At 53.5% G+C, this 12,139-nt stretch overlaps 1 protein-coding gene across 1 annotated transcript in view; it reads right to left on the bottom strand.

Moving 5' to 3' along the window:
- Nucleotides 1-10,493: 10,493 nt before the first annotated feature.
- Mgat5b (alpha-1,6-mannosylglycoprotein 6-beta-N-acetylglucosaminyltransferase B) overlaps nucleotides 10,494-12,139 on the bottom strand; it is a 62,168-nt gene continuing 60,522 nt past the window's right edge. Inside the window, 1 exon segment of the mRNA XM_013113451.3 lies at nucleotides 10,494-11,799. Within this exon segment, the coding sequence (XP_012968905.1) occupies nucleotides 11,601-11,799 (199 nt within the window). The 3' untranslated portion in view covers nucleotides 10,494-11,600.

Genomic DNA, 12,139 nt, shown 5'->3' with positions numbered 1-12,139 from the left:
TTCTATTTCTGCTCATGAGATTTTATTCGTCTCAATAAAAGAGAGCAGTTAGATACAGGAAAGAGAGGATTTAATGTTTATATGCTCTGTTCCGGAAGATGCTGTGTTTGCATAAATCCTTGGGCTGCTTGAAGGGGGAATCGTGGGAGGAAGACCAAAGGAGGGAGAGCCAGACGCTTAGCTTGGGTCTAGAACAAGGCACAACAGACCTGGTTTTTGTTGTCTTTTTTTGTTTTTTTGTTTTTGTTTTTGTTTGTTTGTCTTTTTTTTTTTTTTTTTGAGACAGGGTTTCTCTGTATTGTTTTGGAGACTGTCCTGGAACTAGCTCTTGTAGATCAGGCTGGCCTCGAACTCACAGAGATCCGCCTGCCTCTGCCTCCCCAGAGCTGGGATTAAAGGCCAGCCCTTTATGAAGATTTTAAAGATACACTGGGAAACCCTGTCTCGAAAAACCAAAAGAAAAAAAAGGAGGGGGGAAGATAAAGAGACACAGAGAGAGAGGACAGAAGAGGAGAGGGAGACAGGGAAAGTCCTGTCTGCCCCAGGGGAACAGCGGGAAAGAGAGGGAAGTGGGGGGGGTCTTTCTTTTAAAGAGACAGTACATACACCTGCCATGGGCAGATGGATGAGAGGCGGGGCCAGGTTTGCCTGGATTACAACAGGGTATATGTGTGTCAGGTTGGGTATAGGCATGAGTGCAGGTGCCCAAGGAGGCCAGAAGAGGGCACCAGGGCTCCTGGAGCAGGAAGCGGAGTTGTGAGCTGCCTGATGTGGGTTCTGGGAAAGCCATTACAGATGATGTTAGCCAGTTACAGGATGGTTCCATGAACATGCCTTTTTTTCTAGGAGAGTACATGCATTGAAGTCTTTTGCAGCCCAGGCCTTTGGTGGAACCAATCATCCTGCACGCCAGCCTGTTTTTGCTTCTCTACTGATGTATGACCCAAAAATAGGAGACCTGCCTGTAACAGGCTTTCTTTTGGGCCACCAAACAGCCCCTGAATCATGACACAGAGACTTCGTATTAGTTACAAATGCTCGGCCTTCTCTTATGCTTGTCCCATTAGCTCTTATAACTTAATCTATTTCTCTTGAGCTTCATTTTACCTCAGGGCTTTTTACCTTCCTTTTGCTATCTTACTTTCATTGCTTCTGTGTCTGGCTACCTGCCTGGCTTCTGGTCCAGGTGTGTCCTTTTCTTTATTCTCTCCTCTTCCTCTCTCGAGCCCAGATTTCTCCTTGTACTTACTCTCTTTGCCCACCAGCCCTGCCTATCCCTCTCCTGCCTAGCTGTTGGTGGCTATGCTTCTTATTAGACCAATCAGGTGCCTTAGGCAGGCAACGTGAAACAAATACAACGCATCCTAACATAATTAAACAAAAATGTAACACATCTTTACATCGTTAACAAAGGCAGCAGAAACAAATGAAACACATCATTAACAAAGGCAGCAGAAACAAATGTAACACATCTTTACATCGTTAACAAAGGCTACAGAAACAAATGTAACACACCTTTGACACAATTAAAGTAATGTTCCACAACATAAACAAATGTAACACATCTTTACATAGTTAAATGTTCCACAACACCTGCCACTTAAGAGGGAGCAACACCAACAGGAGTATGTCAATGGGGTACTCAGATGGTTCACAATGCAAAGCAAACAAACAAAAACCAAAAAAAAAAAAAAACCACAAGCTAATAAGAAAACAGAGGGGAGCAGAATGTCCATATTCTGTGAGGGATTTCACTCACACCCACATCAAAGTGGCAATAAGACCTGAATGAATGTGGAGTACTGCTGTTAGGGCCCTTTGGCTCCCAGGCAGTGTCTCTCATATTTGAGGATCAACTTCATTCTGTCTGTGTGAGCCTAGAAATCCCTCTCTGACAAATGCATTTAACAAGATTCTGACTTAAACGACACGTAGTGGTGCAGTCAGGAAAACAAACAAAAACCCAACTGTTCAAAATCAAATTGACACAATTTCCCAGATGAGGTCTGCAAAAGCAGTACATTCGCTGGGCGTTGGTGGTGCACGGCTTTAATCCCAGAAGTGGGGAGGCAGAGGCAGGCATATCTCCGTGAGTTCGAGGCCAGCTTGGTCTACAAAATGAGTTTCAGAACAGCCAGGACTGTTACACAGAGAAACCCTGTCTCAAAACAACGACAAAAGACCAGTACATGCTCTTAACTGCTGAACCATTTCTCCAGCCCCAATTTAAAAAAATTATATATTCTGCAAGGTTCTTGTTCCCTTCCCAAGAGATCTTCACACTGCAGGACAGGCCCTCTGAACCCAGCCGGCAGGGCAGCTGGCTTGCTTTTCCCTTCCTTAAAAGCAAGCCTAAGTGCAGCCATTACCACAGCAGGGCTCCTTTGAGAAGGCAGCCAGAGGGTAGCAAGATCCATGATCGGTGCTTGTCTTCATTCTGTTTGCTTTCGGCTCTGCCTTTGCGGAGATAACACACCTGGTGCAAACGAGACCGTGAGGAGCACTTAGACCCAAGAGCAGCATCCATCCCCAGACTTACCCTCCCCTGCGCCCTGCTCACCCCTGCAGGGAACCCCTTTCAACCACTTCAGAGTTTTGTCTATCTGGTGGTTATCCAGAAATTCCAGATAATGCCCTATATTCTTACCTTTTCAATTTCAGCTGAAAGCCGTTGGCCTCACACTGGGAGCCCTGCGAGTTCTCCCCCCTCGCTTCCCTTCCACCCTGCTCTGCCTCTTTCTTCACTCCATAAATTCCTGTTGTCGCCGTGTCATTCTTTGTGTCCTTATTTAACTCTAACCCATGAAACCCTTTGCTTCAAGTTGCATCGACTTCTGACAGAGCTCCCCTGATACCAGGATGTGTGCCTGTCCACACTTTCCTCAGCAAAACTGTCACCCCCTCTGGCATTCATTGTCAAATTTCTAAATATCTCGTCAGTGACCAAATCCCTGACAGAAGTGATTTCAGGGAGAGGGGAACTGTTGGGCTCATGGTTTGGAGGGCACACTGCATCACAGCCTTATTTGTGGAGGAAGGAAAATTCCTTCACATTTTGGTGGATTAAGAAGCACAGAGCAGGGGGCTGGAGAGATGGCTCAGCAGTTAAGAGCACTGACTGTTCTTCCAGAGGTCCTGAGTTCAATTCCCGGCAACCACATGGTGGCTCACAACCACCTTGAATGAGATCTGGTGCCCTCTTCTGGCATGCAGGCAGAAGGCTGTATACACAATAAATAAATAAAATATTTAAAAAAAAAAAGAAGCACAGAGCAGTCTGGCATTGGTGGCGCCCGCCTTTAATCCCAGAGGCAGGCGGATCTCTGTGAGTTCGAGACCAGCCTGGTCTACAGAGTGAGTTCCAGGACAGCCTCCAAAGCCACAGAGAAACCCTGTCTTGAAAAACAAAAACAAAACAGCTTGGGTCAAAAGCAGGGGTAGCTATCAAGGACCCACCTCCACCAGGGAGATCCCACAGTCTCCCCAGAACAGGACCACCAGCGCTCCTCAGGTGCCCACCATGCTGGGCAGGTGCGTTGCCGCTCAGAGGCCTTGAAACAAGAGTGGCATCTTTCTAAGATGCGTCAGGGGCACAGCTGGGATGGGAAAGGCATGCCACTCCTTATGCAATTTCTTCATAAACAGATCTTTCGTGGGTCCCACGTGCTCTGGTGGAGGCCCGCAGCCGTCCTGATGTGCAAATGGGCAGTCTGGCCTGGGCATAGCAACAGAAGACTAATTGAACCATCTAGTAGCTGGTTCCCTCCGAAGTTTCCCTCAGAGCTCTGGGGGTTCTGGCTGCTCACTGTTCTCTCATTCTACAGGGCCATTGTGGGGGGCTGTCCTATGCTGGGATTAAAGGCGAGTGTCACCAATGCCTGGCACAGGTGCACATTCTAAGTTCCACTTACTTGACATGAAATCCAGATGTAACCCACCCGGCGGTGTTCAGTGGCCTCTAAAACTAAGGCACCCTTGGCTCTGAGAAGTCACAAAAGTCAGCATCAGGCAGCTCAAGTTGTCCCTGCAGGCCCTGGCCTGGCTTTGTGAGTCTAACCTCATTTGTGACACAGGAAAATCGCAGACACCAGGCTTCCCCCAGGAGACTCCAGGCTTCCCTGAGGGGCAACTAGGGAGCCAGCCATATGTGTGGGCCCAGTCCCTACAAGGGGCAGGGTGGGCTCACACACGTGTGTGTACTTGCCAGAGGACAGTGTCCATGGGAACTCTCCACCCTCTCCTTTAGGACAAGACCTCTTATTGTGGGTCAGGCTCGGCTGACGAACCAGTGAGACCAGTGAGACCCGCCTGCTTCTTCCCCAGCACTGAGATTTTTTTAAAGGTTTATTTATATTGTATTTTAAGTGCATTGGTGTTTTCCCTGAATGTGTGTCTGTGTGAGGGTGTTGGGTTTTCTGGAACTGGAGTTACAGAGAGTTGTGAGCTGCCGTGTGGGTGCTTGGATTTGAACCCAGGTCCTCTGGAAGAGCAGCCAGTGCTCTTAACAGCTGAGTCATCTCTCCAGCCCCTCCCCCACTTTTTAATGTGGATTCTGGCGGTCAGACTCAGCTTCTTAAGCTTGCTCAGCAACCACTTTTCCAATTGCGCTGTCTCCCCAGCCCCCCATCCTCCTTCCAGTGCTGGGGACTGAGCTGTGCTTATGGTTACCGACCGGAGTACCAACTGAGCTGTGTCTCCAGCCATGGAGGCCACAGGAGGACCTCCTTCTGGATGGAGCACCTCAGGGGGGGCGGGAGCATCACAAAGGCATCTAACTCCAGGCCTCCCTCCAGGTAGAAGTCTCTGCTGAAGGAGACCAGTGTTTGGGTCAGAGAGCCTACGGGGAGGGGCAGTGCCCAGTAGGTCTTACTGTGTGCATGGAGCCCTGAGCAGGGGCTGGCGCCAGAAAAACCCCTACTAAGGATACCCACCTAGCAGGATGCGCTTCTTTAGTTTCTGAAGATCTTCAGAAGGGGGCCTGGGTCCTCACTGTATGGCTGAGGAGGGGGAGAATCTTGCTCGTTGGTAAATGCTCACCAGGGTGCATGAGGCCTTTGGGTTCCATCCCCTCCACTACAGAAAAGGATTTCCCATTCTCACCACAAGGGGTGACCTTGAGCTTCAAGATGAATCCAACCCTCTGGGGAGCCTCCTCACCTAGACCTCTCTCTCCTCCATCCCACCTGAGAGAAGGAGCTGGCAGGGCTGGAGATGTGTTTCCAAGGGGGTTCCCAGGCTCCAGGCCTCATGAATAAAACAGTGAGACCTTTTCCTCCACGGCTAATCAAAACCTCCGGCCCAGAGATTGCAAATGAGGCCTCCCAGTCATCTCACTTGCAAATGAGGCGGCCGCTCGCTCCGCAGCTCCCTGCTAACTCCTCATCAGCCCAGCAGTAGGCTCGCAACCCTGGCAGCCACTTGGCGCACACATTTCAATTAGCCTGACGGGGACCCAGAAGCAGATCAGGCCAGGTGGGCCCCTCTGAGCCCTGGTTCCCCGACCCCCCAGAGTCCTGCTGGAACCTGGGGAGACAAGATCCTGTTCCCACTGGTCATGAGTAGGTTTTCCGCCCTGGTGCCCCGAGTCCTCGCCATACATAAAGTTAGTAGGGTCTGCAGGTCTAGCCGTGCCTACTACCACAGCCTTCGCAAGTCTGGGGAGGGTGGAGGCAGCAGGCTGGTGTTGGGGCCCCCAGGGTCACACCCAGCCCTGGTTTTAAGGACGCCCCCTGCAGGGCCTGGAGAAGGTGCGTGAGTCTTCAGAGCCAGACCCCAAATAAGAGAGAGGGGAGAAAATCTCGGTGACGCCTCCACGTGCCCAGTCTCCTCCCGTGTGGGAGGGGACGGTGACAGCATTGACCTCGGAGTGCGGTTGTGCGGTGTAAAGGGATGGGCACACATTTGCCTCCCTGTACCAGTGTTAGGTCTGGCCTGGGGTGTGGCTGGGTTCCAGCAGCTGCACTGAATCCCGTCCCCCTTTCCCCCCCCCCCCGCACGGCGGTGCCCGTTAACTTTCAGCGCCTCCCCCAGCTCTGATGCCCACAACGCCTCCACCTCCCTGCACGGCCAGCCTGTTGTAGGAAACCTGCCAATTCACGGTGTGAGCTCGGGTCGCTTGTTGGACCTCGCTGCATCTCCTGTTAGGCTCAGAGCTCCTACTGTCCTTCTCTCTCCTAGAAATCAGACTGTGCCCCTCCCCACAGACAGAGGGGGGGGGTGGAGCCACGCTGTGGCCTTGTAGCCCCGCCCCTTAGCTGCTGCTTAGGCTGGGATTCGCTTACTGTGTCTGCCTCTGTAGGCTAGGCCAGTCGCGTAGTTTTATGGTGTTTTACAATTGTTGTTATAGTAAACATAATGACCAAAGCAACATGGAGAGGAAAGGACTTATTCAATCTTACAGGCCACAGTCCTTCACTGAGGGAAGTCAGGGCAGGAATCTGAGGCAGAGGCCGTGGAGGAATGCTGCCTGGTGGCTTGTTCAGTTTCTAATTCAGGGCCATCTGACCAGGGGCGGCAGCGTCCACGGGGCCTGGGCCCTCACATCCCACTTCAACCACACAAGAAAATGCCCTACAGACTCCCTACAGGCCAATCTGATGGAGACATTTCCTCAGCTCGGGTTCCTTTTCTCAGATGGCTCTAGCTTGTGTTGGGTTGAGGAAAAAAACCAAAAAATTAATCAGGACACTTGCTGTGACGTCTCCCCATCTCCCTGAAAGAGAATCCAAACCCTCTTTGTTCTCTAGATCCGAAGTCTGCCTCCCCCTTCAGGATCTCCACCATGCTGTACATGGTGGCCGTTTCTTCTAGTCTCCCCCACCCCTGGCCCCACTGGGACTGCCTGAGGTCATGTGACTGTCCTAAGAAAGCCCCTTCTGGGCTGGAGAGATGGCTCAGAGGTTAAGAGCACTGACTGCTCTTCCAGAGGTCTTGAGTTCAATTCCCAGCAACCACATAGTGGCTCACAAGCATCTACAATTCAATCTGGTGTATATGTAATAAATATTAAAAAAAAAAAAACCTTCCGAAGGGTTAGTCATGCCTGTTCCTTCCTGCAAGCCTCCGCCCTTCTCTTTTTTCTAAGGCCTCCCCGTCTCGCCTGTCATTAACTTGGGGTGGGCTCGGGCCTGACTGAGATGTCAGAGGTCACACATCTCCCTCAAAGCAGCAGCAGGGGACGAGGTCAGCACCCTGAAGACCCCAGACTGACAACCCCTGCCCTGCCACGCCCGGCTGGCTGGGTGATTCGGTGCCAGCTCCTGGAGCTTTCTGTGTTTCTGCTCCGCAACATGATCGGGTCTCATGCCTTCCCACCCCGAGGGCCGGAAGACATTACCGGAGGGTCATTTTCATAAAGGTAAAATCATGGCTCCATTGGGTAGAAAATGACAGGCGTCAGAGATTTGTTTGTTTTTATGTAACTCATTAACGCGAGAGGGAACCAACGAGATGCTGGAACCCAGCGCTCAAAAGAGAATTCTGGAAACAGGTGTGTCGTCAGCTGGGGATGTCAAATGCATTTGCAAAGGGCTGAGATGAAGCCGCAGACAGCTGTGGGCCCAGCTGTGGGTTGACTGAACTCTAACATACACACTCATGTCCACCCTCTTGGTCAGAGGCGGCGCTGTGTGGACAGGCCCGTGCTGTGAGAATAGGTTTGTGCTGTGTGGACAGGCCTGACATCACACTCCTGTTCCAGTTCTGCTGGCTCCCGTCAGTGATGGGCTGTCTCTTGGAAGTCCTTGTAAACCCTTTCTCCCCTAAGTTGCTTTTGCTTGTGGTATTTATTTATTTGTTAATTCCAAAACAGGTTTCTCTATGTAGCCCTGGCCGTCCTGGAACTCACTCTGTAGACCAGGCTGGCCTCGAACTCACAGAGATCCACCTGCCTCTGCCTCCTCCTTTCTGGGACTAAAGGCTGCGCCACCACCGCCCGGCTGCTCCCAGCATTTGTCATAGCAACGGGATAAAGCTAGAACACTTCGGGATCCTTTCTTTCTCCTATGCCCCAATCTCCTCCAGGCTGCAGAGTCACAGTACAGACCCGCTGTGGCTTTATCCTGTCCCCGATGGGCTGTGCATTCTCTAAAGGTAACGCTGGGTCCTCCCACCTCCCCAGTGTCGGCATGGGTCCCGGTACAGACTGTTGTATTTTCTTTTTTTTTAAACATGTATTTATTATGTATACAGCATTCTCCTTGCATGTCTGCCTGCAGGCCAGCAGAGGGCACCAGATCTCATTACAGATGGCAGTGAGCCACCATGTGGTTGCTGGGAATTGAACTGAGGACCTCTGGAGGAGCAGCCAGGGCTCTTAACCTCTGAGCCGTCTCTCCAGCCCCCAGACTGTTGTATTTTCACCTCCTGCCTTGGGAACACACCGTGCTGGCTGCACTAAGGAGGGGAGGGGCGGGGCCCAGCGTTCTGCTCCTTCCTGTCCCCTGCTTGGACTACTCATCCCACTTCGGAGATTCCCCTTACATTTTCATTAATTTCTACTGAATAATTAAAACGGGGAATTAATATTTTCACCATTACTGTGTGCGTTTCTTTTTCTTTCACAGCTGGCTCCACAGAGCACTGAGCATGGAAGCAAGGCCGGCTCCAGGGGGGAGGGGCTGAGAGCTCATCTCCAGCTTCAGCTCCAGGCCAGCTGGGCTTTGTGCTCGGAAATTGCTTTTTAATTGATGAATGGATGAATGAATGGGCAGACAGAAACAGCGCTCCGAAGGCCAAGACAGCTGTTTGGAAGTTTCCAGAATTAGAGCTGACTCCGTTCCCTTCTGGGCTGCATTGGCTTGGGTCTTTTGGTTTTGGAGGCAGATCCTCACATGGTCCAGGCTGGCTTCCAGTTTTCTGTGTAGCCGAGGATAACCTTGAACTCCCAATCGTCCAGTGTCCATTACGGGTAAGGTCCACCACACCCCAGCACGGCTTCAGTTTCTGCCTTTTATACAAGCGGAACAGGAATTGCAGGGACTCTGAGGTCTAGATACCAGCCTTGAGCTTCTGATGTCTTATTTCTTGCTCCTCCAGGCTGCCTGCCGCCCAGAGGCTACCTGCCGTCTGCTAGCCTTATCCTAAAGGTGGCTTCTGAGACAGGCTCCACTGTGCAGTCCTGAAATTCGCTCTGTAGACCAGGCTGGCCTTGAGCGCAGAGATCTGCCTCTGCCTCCCGGAGTGCTGGGATCAAAGGCGTGCGTCACTATGCCCAGCTAGAATTCTTTTTTTATAAATATTTGAAATTGTGTGTCCGTGTGTCCGTGTGTGTGTGTGTGTGTGTGTGTGTGTGTGTGTGTGTAAGTGCTTTTGTGTCCACTGAGGCCAGAAGAGGACATGAGACAGATACCCTGGGATTGGAGCTGCAGACAGTTGTGAGCGGTCATGTGGGTGCTGGGAACTGAACCTGGGTCCTCTTGAAGAGCAGCCAGTGCTCCTAACCCCTGAGCCATCTCCCCAGCCCCGGAAAGTGAGTCATCAGAACCATCTGGGCCCTGGAGGGGTGATGGGTGTGGACAGGGAACCAGGAGCTGGGGTTGCAGCCGTCAGCCTGGCTCCTGTGCAGATGGGGTGGGGGCTCTCAGAGGTGAAGGTACCAGACTGGTCCCAGTCATGTGTCACCACACAGTCATGAGTCCTCCATGTCTCCACACAGTCAGATGGGGCTGGTTCACCTTGGTGCTGCTGGTGCGGGATTGTCCTCTGTATGGAGGTGTTGGGGGGGCATCTTGTGAGTCGCAGGAAGCTGGCCTAACCTGCATTACCCGATCACACCCGCTGGCTGCTACGTAACCGGCCACCTCGCAACTCAGGACACAATGTGTCTTGGACACTTTCAGGGAGTGAAAGCTACTGCCCCCCCCCCCCCCCCGTGGAGAATCCCCTGGCTTGAAGGAGGCTCCCCGACTTTAGAATGTCTCCGCGTATTTAAGCCCAGGCCCAGGTCCTCAGGACAGCTCTGAAATGGACCTGGTGTCACGAGCCGTGTGTCCTGTGGAGTTAACGCTATGCCTGCTCGCTCACCTGTAACACACACCTGATAGTATGACATCACCCGGCGGGACACCTGAGGTTGAGGTGGATAGTATGACATCACCCAGCGGGACACCTGAGGTTGAGGTGGATAGTATGACATCACCCAGCGGGACACCTGAGGTTGAGGTGAGGCCTTGGACACAGTCCCAGCCCGGCGCTGGGTTACCTGTAACGGGAGCAGGCGGCATCCACCTGGTAGCGTGGGTGAACTTGGATATCACAGTCCCAGCCTGGAGCCCTACACACAGTGAACCCCAAAAGTAGCCCCACGTCCCCATGGGTGACCTCAAGCTCCCCCACGGCGGGCCGATGCTCTCCGGCCTCACACCTCCCGCCCCAATGCCGTGTTCCATCAACACAGAGCAGCATCTGGGGGCCCTAGCCAGTCCCCACTCTGCTGCTGAGCAAGCCCTGGGGGCCCCAGGAAAAGATTAAAAAATTAACATTTCTTTATCATCTCACATCCCATTAAAATATTTATTTCAAGAAATAAATCTTTAAAAAAAAGAGAAAGAGAGAGAAGAGTGTCGCTATTGCTTTCCTCTGACAGTCAAGTCCTTGGGATCACAGGTCTCTTGCTGCCCTGGGCTCTGCTGCCTCAGGGGCCAACCAGGCCAGGGGGCACCAGCAAGTCTCACCGAGGCCGGTCCTTCCTGCAACTGTCCGAGCCCAGGGAGCCTGCTTTCACCAGGCTGGGGCTGGGCCTCACTTGAGCAATGGCAGTGTTCCTGGAGGCCCGGGCTGGGCAGGCCCCGGGGTTGGGACAGGGGAGGGCTACCCTGCACTGGAGGTGGGCATGCCACATGGAGATGGGTACTGGATTCTGGGCGTGGCCTGAGGCTGCAGGAAGCAGGAGGCAGTGACAAGGACGGGGCCTAAGTGGAGGGGAGCCACGGAAGGTCTGGTAGACCTGTGCAACCAGAACCGGCCAAGCGTACCCTGGGTGAAACTTCATCCCAGCCTGGCGGCGTGAGATGCCAGAGCTTGAGAGCGGTGTCAGAGTCTGCGGGGGGTGCCCTGGCGGTCTGGGCCCGCTGCCGATGGAGGCTGTGGTAGAGACACCCCCCGAGAGGGCAGAGATGGGGGCGTGTGGGCCAGTCACAGATCATGACAGAGCTGGGTCTCAGAAGAGGCCTAAAGTGAAGCCCACTGGAGGAGGCGTGAGGGGCAGGAAAGGTGGACCGGGAGGAGGGCAGAGTCCTCCCCCAGACCACCGCACACGGACACACTGGCCCTGCACACGGCCACGTTCCTGTGGACCAGAAGGCCTATTCCGGGCCCAAGAGTGGCCAGGGTCATGCCTCCAGCTGATCCGGGCCTCAGAAAGCAAGGTGTCTCCATTCACGCACTCCCGGTGGCCAGCTCATCTGCTCAGCCACGAGTCCTGTGGCGAGGGCAGGGAGGCCCCCTAGGACAGAGCTGCGGGCTTGGAGCCGCTGTCTCCTCAGCCTCCTCTTCCCACCCTTGGCCGGGGAAAGAGGCCGAGCCAGGAGACACGCATCTCGGAAAGTGTCGGTGCTTCCAGCCTGGGGGTGGGCAGACGCGGGGCAGGGTGGCTCCTGGCCTCACAGGCAGCCCTGGCACAAGGCCACCTGGCCCTTGAGGAAGTCGCGGCAGGGGCAGAGCCTCTGGTACTTGGTGCTGGCGCCGGCACAGCTGAAGAGCAGCGGCTCTTTCTGCAGGTAGCACTCTTGGCCAGGCTGGGCAAAGGCGGGATACAAGTGATGCATCTCCCACTCCGTGCTGTCACAGGGCACCCGCAGCCTGCAAAGGCGCCAACCAGCATCGTCACTCTTTGTCGAGTGGGATGACAGCTGTCCCCAGCTTAGCATGGCCCACCCCATCCCCTGGACCGGAGAAAACACAAGCCGCGGTTTTGAATCCATCTGTCAGAGCTCCAGGAAGCCACGGGCCTGGAGTCTTGGTGACCAGCTGGAGAGATGCCACACAGGCTGGGCAGGGGCCAAAGGAGGCAGGAAAGGGCAAGGCCAGCAGGGATGTCCTCCGTGGATCTTTCTTGGCTGAATCAGAAGCGTTAAACCCCCATCTACAGGGAAGCCAGGCAGGCAGGAAGGTGGGGACACAGGCAGGGGCTCAGACTCAC

Source organism: Mesocricetus auratus, unplaced genomic scaffold (assembly GCF_017639785.1).
Source record: "Mesocricetus auratus isolate SY011 unplaced genomic scaffold, BCM_Maur_2.0 Super-Scaffold_100007, whole genome shotgun sequence".
NCBI classification, from domain to species: domain Eukaryota; kingdom Metazoa; phylum Chordata; class Mammalia; order Rodentia; family Cricetidae; genus Mesocricetus; species Mesocricetus auratus.
The sequence above is the reverse complement of the archived record's forward strand: the minus strand, read 5'-3'. Positions and strand labels throughout refer to the sequence as shown.